The following is a 20,649-nucleotide window of genomic DNA, read 5'->3' as shown; positions in this document are numbered from 1 at the left end:
AGTGCTCTCAAATGTGCATTTTAGGCCTGGTACACATAACAATACTTTCTACTCAAAATATGCTTTTATCTGCTACAGACCTTACATATAAAAGTAAGAAAAATCAGCCATCTAATCTCGTTTAATCACACCGCAATAAAAAAAAGAACAACGCCCCCCCCCCCAAAAAAACCCAAAACCAACACAGAAAGAAGAAACTCTTCCTGATACACCCCAATATTGTACCCACGTTTTCTCGAAGGTTGCCAGAGCCAAGAGCATTGTGAAAAGACGTTCGTAAAAGCAACCTGGTTGCCTGTGGAAGCCAATTATCGACTGCAGAAAGGATTACTTTTATTTTTATTTCAAGAAAACAAGATTGAGAGGAACATAATTTGAGATTCTTGTAGTAATTTTGTAATACTTTATTATTAGTTATATATATATATTTTATATTTTTGCGTTAGACATCTTCATGGCAGCCGCCTCACAGCTCTGAAGAACCTGTTTCAAATATGCCCCCCCCCGTACTTTTTCTCTCTCTCTCTCTCTCTCTCTCTCTATATATATATATATATATATATATATATTATATATATATATATATATGACTGGCAACCAGTTCAGGATGTACCCCCCCAGCCTCCCAGCTCAGAGTCAGCTGGGATCGGCTGCAGCGCACTCGCGACTCTAGTGAGGATAAGGATAAGCGGCACAGAAAATGGATGGCTGGATAGATTAAACGTTTGAATTTCATTCTACTGTTCCGTGGTGCATTTCGCCAAATTGTAGTAAAGCACGCGAAATATCCTTCGTCAACCACCAGACAAACTGCAAAATGCACAGGAAACCCGGATGTTAACGTCACGACACTTCGTGGAACCGGAAATAACGACATCGCTAATGCAACAAGCTAGTTGAGAGACCAAAACAAACAAAAAGGATATTCTTTTATGACAGTGCGTTCGTTCCTTTGCGGTACTACATTCCGATGATGCCATCCCAATTGCAAGATTTTAAGGCTAATCGTATTCCATACACCCAGCTAACTAGCAAGCCGTGTTACAGTAAACTGTCAATAAACCGATCCGACAAGAATTGTTTTTGAAATAGCGAAGCGTTGCCACGTCGAAGACGTCGATGAAAGCAGAAATGCAGCAAAAGGTGTAACGGCTATTCTTTGGTTGTTGATTTATTTTCACATCCGCGCATCAACTTGGAGTTAGATTTCTAGCTCTGTAGTCAAAATGAGTTGGTTCAACGCGTCTCACCTGTCCACATTCGCCAAACAAGCATTAACAACAGCTCAGAAATCAATCGATCGTGTTCTGGATATTAAAGAAGATGGCCAATGGAGTGACGCCACTGTCATGCCTTACGACGGTAGGTTATATAAGAAAGTCAAATGTAATGTTATCACTGTGTTAAAGCTTAATTACATTTGTGTGTGTGGTCAGATGTGACGTTGCCTGAAAAGTTGTCATTAAGTGGAGGATGGGGAATGACCCAGTGGGAAGCGCCACCTGAAGAAAAGACTTCAACACCACCTCCCTCAGCGGCCATTACTACACCCGTGACCCGCACTGTTGTGGAGGAATCTGAAAACTTTTTTAGTGCCTTTCTGCCACCTGGAGATGTGCAGCCTATCACCACATCCCGGGTAGTGTCTGTACCCCCTACTAAAACGCAGAGGCAGCATCAGAAAAAACTAAATAATCGCAAAAATGCTGTGATGAAGAAAGAAGTGGAGACCTTAAAGACAGTGCCTGCTGTTTTGGCTCACAAATGTCACACGGGGGGTGATGGCCAACTGGTGGGCTTTGAATCCTTCCATGAGGACACTATTCTTCTCCAACCAGTTTCTCCCATTGAAAATTGTGCCGACCTGACTTGCAGTCCAGAGATCACAAAGACAAATACAAATAGAGTAAAACAAAATACACTCACTGACGTTTCTGTGGACTCTAACACAGAGTGGTCACAGATTCAAGACGAATACCTGGTTGAGAAAAATCCCTCAGATGCTTCTGAACCTTGTACAGTATCTTCTGAATCTAAAAAGTCTACACATTCTGACCCACCAGCATCCCAATCTTCCAAGGATGTACATTTAGAGCAAAAACCCTCAAAGGCAGAAGACCGCCAGAGTGACACCCCCTCCCCTCCAGTTAGTGCCTTCTCTTCAGGAACATCCACCACCAGTGACATTGAAGTACTGGACCATGAGAGTGTGTTGAGTGAGAGCTCCGCCAGCTCCAGACAAGAGACAGGAGAAGGAAAAGCCGGGCTTCTTTTGATGCATGGATCATTCCAACTTCTTTCTGCCTCTTCTTGTGGGGATTTCCCTCGCCTGGAAGACTATCCAAAACTCACAGAGAGTTGTGGGTCCTCCTCAGATGCATTTGAGCGCATTGATTCATTCAGTGTACAGTCGCTGGATAGTCGGAGTGTCAGTGAAATAAACTCTGATGATGAGATCCCTGGCAGTCGGACGCTTGCTTCTATGACTTCAGGCCCTGTTTCTCTACCAGCAGTTCAATCAGGTGTATGTGAGAAGCAGGAAGATAGAATGGTGGAAAGGACAAATGAGGTGGAAGAAGAGAAGCAGGAATGTTTCACTGGAACCTTGAGAGAGCAGTCTGTGGATGAGATGGAGGAGAGTGGACGGAGTGTCACGCCTGTGAATTGTGAACAACCTGAACAGTTGAACGAGCAGGAAAAGGAATTAAGGGTGACTGTTGCACAGTCTGACAGCTCAAATGCAGAAGAAAAGTTATTTTTGCCAATCACAGAAGAGACAAATGGTGTCTCAACAGTTCAGATTTTTGAGCTTCAAAAGGTAACCACATCCATTATATATACTTTTTAGAAATGAAGCATTTCTGGTGTGAATCCAAATTTGTTGTTGCTATAGGCCATTAATGAACTGTCTGACTGCCTTGAAAAGAGAGAGTCCCAGCTGCTGGCAGTCAGCAAGGAGAAGGCTAGACTGGAGGAAGAGTGTGACAATCTTAGAGAGTGAGTAAAGGGTACTGACACTATAAACTATGTGGGTCAGAAAGCACTGAGATTGACTATCATATCTGAATATTTTTATTAATAACTTTAACCTTCTCTGCAGTACCTGCAAAATTTGCACAGTTGACATTGCGCATTGTGTGTGTATTGTACTACAGTGCCGTGAAAAAATATTAGATTTCTATCACACACAAAGGTTTCAAATCATCAAACTAATTTTCATATCACTCAGAGACAACTCAAGGAAATACAAAATGCAATTTTCAAATGACAATTCCATTTATTAATGGACAGGAAAAAATCAAAACCTTTATACCTGTACCCCCCCCCCCCCCCACACACACACACACACACACACACACTGTTAAATCACAAAGTCACTGTGACTAACCACAATTTTGGGAAAGGTAAGTTTTGAAAATGCTACAAAGCCATTTCTAAGGATTTGGGGCTCCAGGGAACAACTGACAGAGCTATTATCCACAAATGAAGAAAACTGTGTAGAGTGGCAAACCTTTTCAGTAATTATAATTATTCCAAGAGTGGGGTGACGACCCATCCAGGAGGTCACAACAGAACCTTGAACAGTACCTAAGACCTGGAGGCCTCGCTGGCCTCAGTGAAGGTCATTGTTCATGACTCCACCATAAGAAAGACACTGGCCAAAAATGGCATCCGTGCGAGATTTCCCAGGCAAAACCCCCCCATTGTCAGCAAAGAATACAAAAGCTTGTCTCACATTTTCCCAAAAACATCTTGATGATCCTCAAGACTTGGAGAAACATTCTGTGGAACGACGAGTCAAAAATTAAACTTTTTGGAAGGTGCGCAGCCCGTCGTATCTGGTCTAAAAATGGCACACCATTTGATAAAGACAACATTATGCCAATAGTGAAGCATGGTAGTGGCAGTGTGATGGTCAGGGGGTGATTTGATTCTTTGGAACCACCACAACTTGGTGTAGTAGATGGAACAATAAATTCTGCTGTATACCAAAAAATCCTGAGGGAGAACATCCACCCATCAGTTCATGCCCTAAAACTCAAGCGCTTTTGAATCATGCAGCAGTACAACGATCTGAAACGCACCAGCAAGTCCACCTTTGAATGGCAAAAAAAATAAAAATAGGGTTTTGGAGTGCCCAAGTCAAATTCCAGATTTAAATCAAATTGACCCCTCCGTAGAAATTGCGCAATCCGCGTCACTGACCAATCAGAGGCCAGAGATCTGCATAAACCTTTTTTCGACCCACAGTTTTCTCAGACAACACTGGATGGTCCAGTATAGCTTCTGTTGGCATTTTATCGCGTATTTGGGTTCTTTAACAATAGATATGGTTAAGAGGTGTAGTCACTGACTTTATAATAGTGACGACAGGTATCCTGAAAGGCTAGTTGGTGGAGTTCAATTCGTACCCTTTCCAAAACTGAAGACCCAGTACAAAAAATGTCTTTGATGGATCAAACTTTGTGGAAGACCAAATCATCAACTGAATCCATCTAGAATCAACCGGAACAGAAAACCGAGTACGAAAAATGTCTTTGATGGATAAAACTTAGTGGAAGACCGCATGATCAACTGACTCCATCAACCGGAACAGATATGTTTGCACGAAGGTAAGTCCTATATTTGATTTTCAATACATGTCTCATATAAATGAATTAGCAGTTCTTCGCTTGCATAATATAGGTACGTGTGAATGATTGACACACTTGATCTGTGTTGAGCGATATTTTGCGATGATCTGACTGCACAAACGTGTCCCTTTGTTCGCGGCTACGGTAAACCGGACTATGTTCGCACGAAGGTATGCCCTATATTTGATTTTCAATACATGTCTCATATAAATGAATTAGCAGTTCTTCGTTTGCATAATATAGCTACGTGTGAATGATTGTCACACTTGATCTGTGTTGAGCGATATTTTGCGATGATCTGACTGCACAAACGTGTCTCTGTTCGGTGGTGAGCTAAGCTAAACCGGACTAGCAGTCCTAAAAGCCTTCGACGTGCACCGAGACACCAAGACTGAAGGAAGGATGTTTGAGGACACTAAAGTAGTGATTGTCGTACTCGGTCGGGACTTACGTAGGTTCGGCATTCATTCAAGAATAATTATTGAGGGGAGCGCGTGACGTTACACAAAGAAAACGAGAGAAACAACTCGTAAATCAAGCCTCGCCACCTTTTCCTTCATACGGTGGTTCACAAACGGCTATACAGATACATATAAAGATTCTGCACACAAGTGTGATATGTAACACGAAAATAGGAAACCGTCAATGACGAATTCGTCTTTGGGTTATAGTATATTATTTTATGTGGCTTCTCGGTCTTCCTCTGACTCCGAAAAGATCTCGCGCTAATATCAATGGTTTCTCCGTCGATATGCATGTAAATACCATTGAAATACCCCTCGCTGAAATACTTGAAGCCCTGCTGTCTGCTTTTCAACGATATTTCACTGTTAGCTAAGAATGCGAGTGAGAAATCAGCCGGTAAATCGGACAGTTTCGCTCTATTCTTTTCTTGCTGCGCCGATATTTTTGCTAGTTGTTTGTCTGACGTCAGCGCACGTGGCGTGACGTCACTTCAGGAGGCGTGGTTAAGTGCCCTGTCCGGAGGGGTCAATTGAGGTGCTATGGTGTGACCAAAATGGGGACTTCATTCTAGAAAATCCTCCACTCTGGCGGAGTTGAAACAATTCTGCAAAGAAGAGTTGGGATAAAATTCCTCCAGAGTGATGTGAAAGACTCATCACCAATTATCGCAAATGCTTAATTTAAGTTATTGCTCTTGAGGGTGGCACAACCAGTTACAATGTACAATTATATTTTCACAAAGGGTCATAAATGTTTGGAATTATTTTGGGGCCTAATAAATTGAATTGTCATTTGAAAACTGCATTTTGTATTTCCTTGGGTTGTTAGTAAGTGATATTACAATTGGTTTGATGATTTTAAACCTTTGCGCCTGGGATGCCAAAAACAGAACTCAGACGGTCATGGCACTGTACTAGTCACTTGAAACTGCATACATTCTTGAAGTCTTGGCGCCCTTTTCATAGTATTAATTGCAGTGGACTATCGCTCTATTAGTCATTCAAACTGCTCTAATTGCTAGAGGACTCTTCATCTTTTTGCACAAGTGTAAAAAAAAAAAAGATACTATCAACCTTTTATTTCTTCATGACTGTTCTTGCAATCGCTGGACAACTGGTTAGAGTGTCTGCCTCACAGTTCTTAGGTCTGTGGTTCAAATTGTGGCGCCGCCTGTGTGGAGTTTGCATGTTCTTCCCTTATATCCATGAGTTTTTTCCGGGCACTCCAGTTTCCTCTCACATCCCCAAAACATGCATGGCAGGTTAACTGAAGACTCTAAATTGCCCGTAGGTGTGAATGTGAGTGTGAATGGTTTGTTCATATATTCCCTGCGATTGACTGGCAAGCAATTCATGGGGTACCCTGCCTCATGCTCAAAAATAGAAGTGGCTTAGAAAATGATTGATGGAAGTTCTCACAATGTCTTTATGTCTCAAAAGTCTCTGTCAGTTGACTTGTTGTTGTACTAGACAGCCTCGAAATACCAAATTCGTTTTGTTTTTTTGACATACTTGGCAAAATAAAGGTGATTCTGATTAATGGGATTAAATCTATTTTTGCACGAAAAATCATGACCATACATTCATTTCCAAACGTCTTTTGGCAGTCAGGTTGCATACTTTGTGACAATGAGATGTGACACTCATGGGTGTGTTCCTCCTTCAGTGAAGTTATAACCTTGAAGGAAGAGAGCTCCACAGTTCAGTCCTTGAAGGATGAATTTACACAGCGCATAGCAGACACTGAGAGGAAAGCTCAGCTAGCTTGCAAAGAGAGAGATATAGCCAAGAAGGTAATTTTGAATTTAGTCATTTTTTTTCAACTACCTCTTAAAGCATGATATGCATTGAGTTTAGTAATGTCTATTAAAAGAAGTCTTCTTTATTGGGGAAATCTCCAGCGGGTGTTTGTTTCAAGGGTGTAATATCTTCACAGGAAATTAAGGGTCTGCGAGAGGAACTTTCTGCAAGACTCAACTCCAGTGTTACGTTGGAGATCATCAAAGAAAAAGAGGAACAAATCAGAGGCCTGCTGGAAGAAGGTAAGACTGTAAATGCACTGGAAAAACTAAATAGAGTATTTACAGTGGGACATACTATACTCAGTTTTACCGCAATAGTTTTCCTCTGCCAAACCCAAAAAAGTTACCTTTCGTAGTCTTTCTAAAACAGCTTTCTCGGGGATTATTCTTCAGTTTATGGTTTAAGTTTTACTGTGTAACTTTGTTTCCAAAGACATATTTTCGCTCTGTCAAACACACCAGTACAAGATTATCTCCTGAAACTGCCCATGCGGAACCTCAGTGAAGTCAGTTGTGTTAGTATGAAGCAATGAAATAGGTGTATCCCAACATTGAGGCAGATACCAATTTCAACGCTGGGTTGATGGTTTTTAGCCTGTACATTAGTCTTCAAACTAACATAAGAACAGATGAATGACACAAAAATACAACATACATTGTTGTCGTCATGGAAAGAAACATGAAATAGTCACATTTTCATTTTAGCATTGAGCTAAAACTTCACAAAAGCTCAAACTAAGAACATTACATTAAAATGAATTGGGTCAAAATTCACAAACATTGTCTCAGCATTGTCACAAACACTAATCTTGTGCTTCATCAATGGGTAGGTAAAGGAATCAGAGTTTTGCAGAGCATCTGCAATACTTGCATAATCGGCATTGCCCCAGATTGTCCCATGAATAGTCACTTTGAACTGCATACATTCCTTGAAGTTCTAGTGCCCTTTGCACAGTGGTCATTGCACTGGAGTATTGGTCTATTTGGCATTAAATGCTAGAGGAATCTACATCCTTTGCGTAATACATAAAAAAAAAAAAAGTTGCATCATTGCCAGATGACTGTCAGGTCATTGAAATCTTTGCGCCATTATTTAAGATGCTTATCCTCAAAAGGGTTGCGGGAAAGCTGGAGCTTATCCGAGCTCGCTTTGGGCGAAAGGCTCACTACACCCGAAACTGGTCGCCAGTCAGTTGCAGGGCAGATATCGACGCCATCACTGAACGGGAATCGATCCCACGCTACGCGCACCAAAGGCATGCATGTGTACCACTACACCATCAGCGACTGCCAGATTACTAGCAACCTTTATTTCTGCGTGACTGGTTACCACAATGTCTTTATGTCTCAATTGACTATATCTTTGTCATCATGTATGTCGTACTCAAGGGGCTCCAACTACTGGAGACAAATTCCTTGTATGTTTGGCATCCTTAGATAAAATGATCACAAATAACTACTGTATTTTAACAATATTTAACTTTTAGCTTAAATATTGATGAATGAATATTAAGTTAATAGGGTTCGTTAGTATTTGGAAGCGGTAACGCAACTGCCAAGAAGGAAATTGGTTAGAAGGCTTTCCCTCCTGAGTGGACCGCAACGCTCTATGTTTTTGTCCCTAATTGCTTATTTTAAAGAGCGAAAGATGACGCGACAATAGAGGGAAACAAACCGAAAAAAAGGGAATGGAAATATCCCATACTAATTTCATAGCATAAAGCTGTTGGTGCTTCAGTAATTAGTGAAGACATTATGCATCATAGTTTCGTATTAGTTCAGATGTGAAATGCTGCTCAGGTGTAATGACGTGTTTACTTATGTACCATTTCACTTTTAGGTGAAAAGCTGTCCAAGCAACAGCTTCAGCACAGTAACATTATCAAGAAACTACGTGTTAAGGAGAAAGACAGTGACGCAAGACTTAACAAGCAACAGAAGAAAATAAAGGAGCTGGAAGATGAGCTCAGACAACTGCAGCAGGTGGGAGTTCTTCCAGTTTTGCAAAAAATGTATCCTGTTAAACCCATATTAGCCATACTAGCTAACTTTAAACATTTCTATAAATGTCTTTTTTTTGTTTTTTGTTATTGTTTAAACTGCTCTTCAAGGGGAAATCCAGGGCTTTGCATAAACAGTGTATCCAATAGGTCATGTCATATGAACCCTATTTTGACAATCTGATGTTAAATCCTCTCTCATTTAATAGTGTTTTGAGAAGGTTTTTATGGACAATTACGAATTTTCAGGGGCGCTGCCATTTTCGCGAATCACATGACCTATGTGATGTGTACTGTGCTGCAACAAAGGCTCGATTACATGGGACACCATTTCTGCGCAGCACCTATTTCTCGTATTTATCCTCATCTGATGAAAAAAATCGCAGTATCGGTTGATCGGACATCGTAGCTTGGCTCGCGGCCCACCGCCGGAGCTCGCGGCTCCCCTTCGCCGGCGGTGAAGGCCTTGAGCTGAGCTTCGGCGACGGCGGAGGCCTTTAGCCAAACTTCGGTAGCGGCGGAGGCCTTTAGCCTAGCTTCGGCAACCGGTGGCTAACGGCCTCATCCGCCTGGAAGCTCGGCTCGCGGCCCGACGCTGGAGCTCGCTCGTCAGACTCCGCGTCATTCCCGTCCGAAGAACCATCCGCGGCTGCCGGCCCAGAGCTCCGCAGGGCCTTTGTTTATGCCTTTATGTCACGCGTAGGCCTCCGAGTAATCAGCCCGAAGAACCATCCAAATATTCAACATTAATTACAGCCACAGGTTCAAATCTGTATGGCTGTATTCCTCCGTCTTCCTGATCAACCGATATTGCTATTACTTCATCAGATAACGATAAATACGAGAAATCAGTGCTGGGCATAAATGGTGTCCCATGTAATCGAGCCTTTGTTGTGGTACGGTACACGTCACATTCGCGCACGTAGGTCATGTGACTCGCGACAATGGCAGCGACTTTTTTGTAATTTGAATTGAAATCATTCTAATAGAAGATCTCTGGTCAACAACTTTACATGTGATGTGATATTTTCTGATCAGGTGAATATAGTATCCACCAAAAGTATTGGAATGGACGTTTGGGTTTCAGATCCAAAGTTTAATATGCCAAAAATTCACAATTCTAACTTTTATTTATATCTAGATGTGTTCAACAACTAGCGTGCCTTTTGTTTGAACCCACCCACATTACAAGTGAGAAAAAGTGTTGGAATATTGAACTTAATCATTACATTCCACTTGTTTTTGTGAGGTGAGTCAATGGAAAATATTGACATTAGTCTTATAAATAGATTTGAGCCACTTTTACAAGACCTTGCCCAAGAATGCTAATCCCTCCCCACCACTGAAAGGTACGAAATTAAATCGTACAAGAAAAAATTGGGACCCCAAATGTTAATAGTTGGTGATGGAGCTGTCAAGAATGTGAAACGTTTTTGCAGCGAGAACACCACCTAAGTACTGTGTTCTACCAAAAACAAGGTGTCGAATATCTCTCAAAAATACTGGAGATCATTAATCAGCACCCGACTGAAATCTGTCATTATACAAAAGGGGACCCTCGATATTCTCAAATAGCAATCAAAGCTTTTGAAGTGAGACTTCATTGATCTCCTAACAAAAGTGCAAAGTTTGGACGCTAAGGTTTTTAGAAGTGGATCTTTCCAGAACAACTCAGACCCTTATAGAGATCAGGCATTTTTCAACAAGGGAGAAGAAGTTCGTCAAAGAGATACAGTATTTACATACTTGGCCAATAAAGCTGATTATGATTCACGTTTACGGGCAATTTAGAGTCTTCAATTAACCAACCATACTTCTTTTTGGAATATGTGAGGAACTCGGTATACTCAGATGTACCTTTACTTGCAATAATTCCATCATGCATGTGACTCATTGTCTTCATCATACTGTTCCATTCTTCATTTGAAATGCTTTTCTAGGCCTTGACTGCAGCCTCTTTCAGTTCTTGTTTTGTTTCTGGGGGTTCTCCCTTCAGTTTCCTTTTAAGGAGGTTAAATGGATGCTGTATTTGGTTAAGGCCTTGGTTAATAGTGCCAAAAATTTGTTCCAGTGACTTTAGAAAGGAACCGTGTATGAACCACCAATCACCATCTGGTGATTCTTACTAGGTATGACATACAGCAGAGTCAACAACATAAGGTATCCAGCAGTCAACAGCTTAACCTAGTTAGTAATACAAATTATAGCAAAGCTAAATAGTATACAAAATGAATAAGGAGGTCTTATGCACTTTATAATTTTTAGTTACACAATATTCTGTCATTTTGGAAATTTACCAAATTGACTTTCTCGTTCTTGGTTTCTTAACTGTCATGTTAACCGTCAGGATCAACATCGGTGCTCTTGGGAATGAATTAACTCGTGTATCATGTTTTTTTTTTGAAGGATTAAGGTGCCATTATCTTATTTTGACAATTTTTCTTTAGGTTTTGGAAGGGAAGGAGGAAGTCGAGAAACAGCATAGAGACAACATCAAGAAGCTGAACTCAGCTGTAGATCGTCAGGAGAAGGAGCACAGCAGGCTGCAGGCAGACTCAGATGAGCTCCTTGAGAAGAACAGAAGTCTCCAGGCAGCTCTGGATAACTCATACAAGTAAAAATCCACTTACTCTTGCTACTGCTCATGACTATTTGGGACTAGATCACTTACTTTAACGCTGGCATCACACACAAATGAAATTTCTGGCTAGTATTAAATCTTTTCTGTTATGTTGCTCTTAGCTTTTAGGCTAGGAGCATGGCAAATTTTCCTGTGGATGACGACATCTTACTCACTGCAAGCTGCAAAACAGCTAGTTTAGATGCCCATTCAGGGGCTTTTGCCTAGTGAACATGATGATAAAAGTTTGCCCCCCCGAATGACATGCAGTACAAAAAGTATTGGGTTTCCATTGAAATTTACAGGTGAACTTAATTTGACCTTTTCTAATCTTTTAAATGCACCTCTCCAACTGGTAATGTTGGAGTACTTTTACACAACTTGCTCTTTTCTAACAAGAAATAAAATACACTACAGGTATTTGAGCCATGACTCAACCAATATATTTCCAAGCATATCCACTTCTTTTCTGTTATTTTTATAGTCCCCCTGTCTCTCTTGCAACATCTTGTAACCTACAGGTGACACTGTGGCACTCAAAGCTCAGTGGATACTTCCCTTTTAGAGTATCCTGTTTTAAGCCTCACAATGGTGAGGTATTGTTCTTCACTTTTAAGAATTGACCCCTCCGTACAGGGCACTTAACACAGTCTGGTCAAGCTTCTGGCCGCGAGCCAGCAAGAAATCAATACGTTTGTGCAGTCTGATCATCGCTAAATATCGCTCAACAAAGAATAAGTGTGTCAATTGTTCACACGCAGCAGTGTTATGCTAGCGAAGAACTTTGAATTCATTTATACGAGACATGTATTGAAAATAAAATATAGGGCATACCTTTGTGCAAACATGTGTTCCGGTTGATATTAGATGGATTTAGTTGATGATGCAGTCTTCCACAAAGTTTGACCCATCGAAGGCATTTTTCGTACTGGGTCTTCGGTTTTGGAAAGGGTACGAATCGAACTCCACCAACTAGCCTTTCAGGATACATGTCGTCACTATTACAAAGTCCGTGACTACACCTCTTAACCATATTTTTTGTTAAATAACCCAAATACGCGATAAAACGCTAACTAAACCAATACTGGACCATTCAATGTTGTCAGAGAAAATGGCGGGAGCAAAAACGCGCTTTGTTCTATGCAGATCTCTGGCCTCTGATTGGTCAGTGACGCGTATTGCGCAATATCCACGGAGGGGTCAATTGGTACCAGTCCCACATAGTTGAACCAGAAAATGTAGTGGTCAATTCATGGATCAAACATCTGTTGTGAATGTTGCTGTTGAGCATCTTCACTAAGTACTTAAACATTATACAGTTGGACATGCATTCAAAAGTTAGAGATGGTCAAATTAAGTTCATTAAGTAAACGTGAAAGTGCATTCCAGGTTCATCCTGAAATGATGCTTGAAATTTGGATATGAGTACCCATATTTTTTTTGGAAGTAGTGTTTGTTTGGTCATCATTAACCTTTTTGCTTTCAGGGAGCTAGCAGAACTTCACAAAGCTAATGCAAGCAGAGCCAGCGAGGTTGAAGAAGCAGCTCTGAGTAGGGAGATACAGGCCAAAGAGCTGCAAAATTTGGCTCTTGAGAAGGCCCAGGAGGAGGCCAGGATACAGAATGAAGTTCTAGTCAACCAGGTAACACCGTTTTGTGGTTTAAACACGTTTACAAACGTAAATGCCAATCAGAAACATTGGCTTTGTTGCCGCTATGTTGGTACTAATACATCACTTTTAATGCACTAGATCAATTTCACATAGAAATAAGTCATCAGTAAGTTTTCTTATGTGTTGCAGAAAGTACCATACCGTACACCGGCTAAAATAAGGATTTAATATATCACCATTTTTCTCACTGCATGTATTTCTGAAGGTGCTATTGGCATCCATCTTTACCGCTTATCCTCACAAGGGTCGCGGGGAGTGCTGGAACCTATCCCAGCTGTCAATGGGCAGGAGGCATGGTATACCCTGAACTGGTTGCCAGCCAATTGCAGGGCACATTGAGACAGACACACTCACAATCACACCTAGGGGCAATTTAGAGTGTCCAATTGATATTTCATTTTTTTGGGATGTGGGAGGAAGCTGGAGTGCCTGGAGAAAAACCATTCAGGCACGAGGAGAGCACGCAAACTCCACACAGGCAGGTCCGGGATTGAACCCGGGACTTCAGAACTGTGAGGCCAACGCTCTCCAGCTGCTCCACTGTACCGCCACCTTGAGTTTCAGTTTTCATAAATTTTTGTTTGAATTCAAGTCATGTGTTTGGCTAGGCCATTCTAGCAGCTTTATTTTTTGGGGGTTTGAAACCAAGTGAGTTTACTTGGCAGTATGTTTTGGATCATTATCCTGTTGTAATGTTCTCTCTCGTTTAATTTTCATGGCAGTAGTTTTTTTTTCTGGAATCTCTTGGAACATTTGCTTGTTCATCCTTCTTTCATGAATGTGAAGTTTATCAGTACGATCAGTATAAAAATCCAAATCCAATCTGTCTTCGTGCTTGCAGGGATTTGAGAGGGGGCAGCACTTAAGCTGTAAGGACTTGGCCGTAGAAACAGGAGGTTCTCAGCTGAAGTCCTTCTGTTGACAAAAAGAAATTGCATGTAGTTGTTGGAGATATCTGTAGCATTCTTGAAATGCATTTGATAACATTCACTGAAGGAGTCAACCTCAGCTTAGGGCCTCAACACTCATTCTCTCTCTTTTTATACATCTTTACCAGTTTCTTGTACAACAGAGTGAAAATGAAATTAAACCCTGGGGGCATAAAGTGGGAATGCTCATTCAGTTACTAGTCATATAGTATATTTTAATGTAATTTTGCGCACATAATATGGTGGGCAGGTGGCTGACCTGAGAGTGACACTTCAGAGAGCAGAGCAACAGCAGGCAAGAAAAGAAGACTATTTGAGGGAGGAGATCAATGAATTGCAGCAGGTAATGTGGTCGTGAACAAGTTGGGCATCATTCTTCATCAGTAGTTCTCCTTATACACCGCATGTTTTAAATCTAAATCTTCTTCCACAGAGGCTCCAGGAGGCAGAGTCAAGGAACCAGGAGCTCAGTCAAAGCGTTACCTCAGCAACAAGACCCTTGCTACGTCAAATTGAGAACCTGCAGGCTTCACTTGGTGGACAAACAGCATCCTGGGAAAAACTAGAGAAAAGCATCTCTGATAGGCTTGGTAAGAGTTGAATATTTTTAGTGCATGTGGGGAACACATCAATATGTGCATATAGTAATTATTTTGGGGAACCAACTTTATGAAATTATTTCTTGTGGCAAGTCATTAAGTTGTATTTTCATCTCATTGTTTGTTTATACTGTTTGCTGTTTTGTTTTAGTCCTTATGAAATGTTGGTGTCTACGGACGAACATCGTGTGTATGTCGGAGAAAAAATTGTGTGTGCGTGTGTTTGTATATATTTACATATATATATATATATATATATATATATATATATATATATATATATATAAGAGAAATGGGGCAGGTAGGTAGCAAAGTCAGTTAAAAATATTTTTGGCTGGTATATAGTAGAAATGATCATGATTCTTTACACTTTTGTTTTTGTATTATTAGCACAATTTACAAACAATGCCTGTAGAGAATTAAGATGAGAGGTCTTGTACAGGATTCCAAGAGGGTTTGTATGTTAACGGCTGCAGAATTAATTGGCTGTTGACATGATTCAGTTATGAAGAAGTTCAGTCATGCAGAAAAAAAAATATTTACGGTCAAGCTTGACGAATGGAGGGCTGGTTAGATAGATGGATGTACATTTATATTCTTATTGTAACTTTATTCATCCATAAGGGGAATTCAGTTTCAAGCTACTTAGTGTTTTTGCGTTTAACAAAAACAGGTGTGCGCTGTAGTATAGAAAACTGATTTGGTGTTTAATTGTGACCTTATTCTTGTTCTATCCTCCCTTGCACTCTTTCAGTTGAGGCTGAGGCTCAACTGGCCGTTGCAATTGAAAAGGAACGTTCAGCGACAGAAGAACTGCTCTCCATTAAGTGCCAGTTGGTCTCGCTTGAGTCCCAAAATACCCTCTTACGCCAGGAGAAGGTCAGATCCCTGGCACTTTTAGAGACTGAGAAGTGCAGAAGAGAGAAACTCGAAGATGACAGCAGCAGGTATTACAGTACAGATTAAAAATCTAACCACCATAACGTTTTTGTTTTTTTTTTTTTTTTACTTGGAAAGTATAGCTACATCAAACATCTCTCAAATCGGTCAAAGGCATTTTGGGATGTAAGCAGTTTTGAGTTTGCTTGCTTGAAATTAGCTAGTTGCCTAAATAAAATATTACAAACACATAAATACAAAATTGTTTGGTTGTAGACTACTGTAATCGTATTATTACAAAGTGGATTGCAATGTCTTATTTCTCCACATATTTAGTTGGAATGAAATCTGATTCTTAAAATCCTACAGCTCAGAGACATGCAGTAATGGCACATTATACTAGGTGCAGATTATTCTTCATGACCATAACAATTAAAGTAACAAAATGCAACTTTAACTGAAGGGTTAAATGGTTGAAAATGACTTTTTTACATCACACCCCTTATCCACACCTGATGCTACGGATTTGTGGAGAGTTGATTTGCTTGGATTAATGCAATGTGGTGCGGAGATTAAAGGTGTCATCATAATGCTTGCATGTCAGTTGGCAAATAAGGCATGCCTGACAGTGGAAGTGGCTGGGCTTTCTGCTTGAGATCCTTGAAGAAGCACAAAAAACCTCAGTGTAAATGTAGGCCAGTTTAACGTTATGGGTAATCTTATTCCTGTTTTATTGTTGTTCAGAATCGAAACATCCGGTGAAACCTTGTAATCCACATATAAATTTTAGTTTTTGTTTCCTGATCTCCTAAACATTCATTTTTTCCTTTGAATTTGTTTTCATGCACTTCCGTGTCCAATAAAGCAGGTACTGGGAGAGAGCAATGGACAAAAGCAATAGTGAGTTCAACATTGCTGGGAAATCTCAGGTAGTTTAAAACATTCATTGACTCAGGATGAGTCACCACGTTGGATTGGAACACAAATACTTTGATAATAGTGTTTCTTTTTCTCATTGAAGAATAAAATCACTCTTTTTCTTCAGACTAATACATGGCTGTCTACTCAAGATCATGAATACATGGCTGTGATGTATTTGCAACGTATTTGTGGTTATGGTGCTATGTCTAATACGCATTGCATATTAGTTTTGACACTCTTAATGCTACTTGTAGTGACAAGTGTCGTGTTTCATTCAGTCTTGACTAACCAGGTTAAGTGACTTATGACTTATTTCAACGTAGGGAGCAAATCGAACTAGCAAATCTGCGAGGAGAACATTGTCGCATGCTTGAAGAAGCAAAAAAAGAAAAGGTATTGTGTTCTTCCCTCCACTTGTTGGTGGTGTTCTTTATAAAGTGTCTTTTTACTTACAGTATGTGCCTCTTTGTCCTCTACCAGCTACTCCTTACCAATCAACTAGAAATGGAGAAAATGAAGGTGGAACAGGAGAAGAAAAAATGCTATTTGGCACAAGAGGCACTCAAGGAAAAGGTTTTGGAGAATACTAGATACTGCTCTATTCAATTTAATACTGTTTATTATCGTCTCTTAGTTGTGTTCTTTACTGTTTTCCTGTTTTTCCTGTTGAGGAGCAGAAGAGCATCACCCATGATCCGCCAGCTTCTTCCACACCCTCACTGTCCCGCTCCAGCTCCGTAGGTGGGGTTGACAATGCTGGTTTGCACTCTTCTGTATTTTTACAGGTACACACTAGTTCCACAAATGAGACAGTTTCCTCAAATAGTGGCCTCCAATTAAATAGGTGGCTTGACTCTATTTCTCGTGCATGTAACAGGTTCTGTTCTTGGTTGGAAAGTATCTTTTCTCATGGTTTTAGGTTTCAGTCGCTTCAATGTAGGGATGTCTGAATCACTTTTTAAAAAAAAAAAAAAATTATATTGAGTCCGAGTCATTTGAAAGTGACAGCTGATCTGCGATACCGAGTCCCGCATCTGATAACTCAGCATTGGATTAAGAACATTTTTTTAATACTTCATAATAAATAAACTAAAATCTAGAAATGAAGTGATCAGAAATGTCACTCAATGCTGTAATAAAACACTTTGTCCTGCTATTGAATGAGAATCTCTGTCCAAATTTTGACTGCTGTCCCATATATGTAAAAGTGCAAATGGGCTCCCCCTGTACTCTCTGCAGTTGTGTTAACCAATATGGCCCAGCCACTTTTTGAGGATATTTGGTAGTCATCATATTTTTGTTGTATTTGTGGAGCTTGGCTCATTTTACTTTTTTTCTTCTGTCCTAAGGATGACTCTTTAGACCAGACAGTGGGGGGTGGGACCATGTCTTTCTCAATGAATGGCAGTAACTTGTATGAAGCTGCTCGGCTGTCTGGTGGCTCCACCATCATAGAGAATATGCAGTCTCAACTCAAACTGAGGGAAGGAGAGATAGCACAGTTACAGGTAACAATCAGCATAATTCCAGACAAGATTGTCATTTTTTTTTTATTTAAAGGGATTCACTAACTAGACATGGAGAATAACTGCCAACACTCATTGTAAATGTTTCTCTTAAACACTTTGCTTTCTTGCCATGTTAGCTTGAGATTTCTAGTCTGGAGAGGAGTCGTTCTTTAATGGCTGAAGAGATGGTTCGACTCACCAATCAAAACGATGAGATGGAGGAGCAGGTTACGGAAATCCCCAAGTTGAGAATTCAACTGAAGGTGCGGACTGTTGAAATATACTTCAAATACGAACCCCCTTTGACATTATATTGTCAAAAGCATTCGGTCACCTGGCTTGACTCACATATGATCTGAAGTGACATCCCTTTCTTAGTCAAAAAGGTTTAATGTGACATATGGCCACTATTTACACACAGCTACCCATCCTTTCATTTTCTGAGCTGCTTTTCCTCACAAGGGTCGCAGGAGTGCTAGAGCCTATCCCAGCTGTCATCGGCACTCGGGAGGGTACACCCTGAACTGATGCCCAGCCAATCGCAGGCCACATGGAGACAGACAACAGTCACGCGTTTGTGAATTAGTCCACGGTCATGTTGGAACAAGAAGGAGCCTTCCCCAAATTGATCCCACAAAGTTGGGAGGGTGGAATTCTCCATAAGCTCTTGGTATGCTGAATCCTTCAGAGTTTCTTTCACTGGACTAAGGAGCCAATATTTGGACAAATCAATGCTCCCAACATTGTGGGAAGCGTTCTTCCCTTTATAACATGGCTGTGCACTGTTGCAGAAAACCAGGTCAATAAAGACATGGATGAGAGAGTTTGGCATTGATGAACTTGACTGGCCAGCACATATTCCTTACCTCAACCTGATAGAACACCTTTGGAATGAATTAGAGCACAGACTGAGAGCCAGGCCTTCTCGTCCAACTTTAGCGTGTGACCTTACAAATGCGCTTGTGGAAGAATGGAAAAAAAAAATTACCACACTCCTTACCTGTATGGACAGCCTTTCCAGAAGCATTGCTGTTAGAGCTGCAAAAGGTGCGTCAACGACATATTGAGCCCTATGGGTTAGGAATGGGATGCCACTTAAGTTCATATGTGAGTAAAGGCAGGTGAGCGAATCCTTTAAGTAATGTAGAGAATTTTTTTTCGGGATTGTGAGGCTTTTGGGCGGCACGGTGCGTCAGCTGGCAAGCGTTGGCCTCACAGTTCTGCGGTCCCGGGTTGGATCCCGGCCCTGCATGTGTGGAGTTTGCATGTTCAGAGTTTTCTCCGGCCACTCCAGTTTCCTCCCACTTTCCAAAAACATGCAACATTAATTGGACACTCTAAAGTGCCCCTAGGTGTGATTGTGAGTGCAGCTGTTTGTCTCGATGTACCCTGCGATTGTCTGGCAACCAGTTCAAGGTGTACCCCGCCTCCTGCCCGTTGGCAGCTGGGTTAGGCTACAGCACTCCCGTGACCCTTGTGAGGATAAGCGGCTAAGAAAATGGATGGGTGGATGGATCGATTTTGAGATTTTTATCCATGTGGATTTATTTGCCTTTCAGGATCTGGAGCAGAGGCACAACACCATTTTGCAGATGTATGGAGAAAAAGCTGAAGAGGCAGAGGAATTGCGCCTGGACCTTGAAGATGTTAAAAGCATGTTCAAAGCCCAAATTGATGAACTGCTGAAGAACCAGAAATAAATCTATTGCACTTTGATTGTATGTGGGCTTAAAAAAACACCTTTATTATAAATTATTTTATTTCTGTTAATAATACAATATTTAAGCAGGGATGTTGGTGAAAATGCATAGTATACATTATCTAGTACCCAATCAGGATGAAGGATACACTGACTGTACACATTTTATACTTTCAGATGATAAATATTAAAAAGAACAACATAAGGATTCTAGGCTTAACCGGTCAGGCTAAGTTGCAGTGAATTAAGGAAAAAAAAAACGGCTCCAGCTTTTGCCAGCATCCAGCGCTTATCTCATTTTAACTGTTATTTGAAAGATTTTGTTCAAGGAAACTACATCTGACACTATATCCGGGAAGAGGTTTGTCAACTATGACGTTCCTCAACCAGGAAAGATATCGAGACCTGTTAGTCAATTCTCACCAAAATGTTAGGCTTTTGTAACAGCTTTTGGTGGCCCATCACTGAGAATTTGTAGTTTATTTCCCTTCAATTTTGTTATCCATGTTTTCTCTCTGTATTTGCAATTGAGATGGTGAAAGCTTTTACACTGTACATAGTGCTTTCTTGTTTTTAGGAAATATTAAAATATGTACATAGACATTATATTATTGCTTTACAGACATTCCAGAGTTTGATCTTGTAATCTAAACGTGTGGCATTTAAACTATCATTGTAAAGGAATAAACATTTGAATCGTGGGGAAAAAAAAAAAAAATTCTTGGCAGTGGAAAAGAACTCGTTCAAGTTTAAGTTACTTTCACACCAAAAGTTTGCTTCCGACCTTTATGCAGAGCAAATGCAGTCGTGAAATGATCTTGTCTCAATTTTCTCCTTTACATAGCGGAAGATAGCCTGTCGAATAAAAGCCATTCATGGAATTCATTTTCTGTCCTCTAGTGGAAGAGTATTGTTCCTATC

The 20,649-nt window shown here is 40.6% G+C and overlaps 1 protein-coding gene across 2 annotated transcripts; it reads left to right on the top strand.

Moving 5' to 3' along the window:
* Positions 1-615: 615 nt before the first annotated feature.
* tmf1 (TATA element modulatory factor 1) lies at positions 616-20,334 on the top strand. 2 transcript variants are annotated; one of them, XM_061833041.1, is made up of 17 exons: positions 616-1,362; positions 1,437-2,818; positions 2,894-2,997; positions 6,765-6,891; positions 7,035-7,140; positions 8,741-8,883; positions 11,348-11,514; positions 13,007-13,163; positions 14,373-14,465; positions 14,556-14,712; positions 15,476-15,668; positions 16,845-16,914; positions 17,002-17,094; positions 17,199-17,306; positions 17,871-18,029; positions 18,167-18,292; positions 19,589-20,334. In XM_061833041.1, the coding sequence occupies exons 1-17, from the start codon at positions 1,227-1,229 to the stop codon at positions 19,727-19,729; spliced, it is 3,462 nt and encodes a 1,153-aa protein (XP_061689025.1). In that variant the 5' UTR covers positions 616-1,226; the 3' UTR covers positions 19,730-20,334. The 2 variants fall into 2 exon arrangements, with proteins under 2 accessions (XP_061689025.1, XP_061689024.1); XM_061833040.1 differs by having other exon boundaries at positions 17,193-17,306.
* The last annotated feature ends 315 nt before the right edge of the window (positions 20,335-20,649 follow it).

The sequence above is a fragment of the Syngnathoides biaculeatus genome, chromosome 10, assembly GCF_019802595.1.
Source record: "Syngnathoides biaculeatus isolate LvHL_M chromosome 10, ASM1980259v1, whole genome shotgun sequence".
Lineage (NCBI taxonomy): Eukaryota > Metazoa > Chordata > Actinopteri > Syngnathiformes > Syngnathidae > Syngnathoides > Syngnathoides biaculeatus.
The sequence above is the reverse complement of the archived record's forward strand: the minus strand, read 5'-3'. Positions and strand labels throughout refer to the sequence as shown.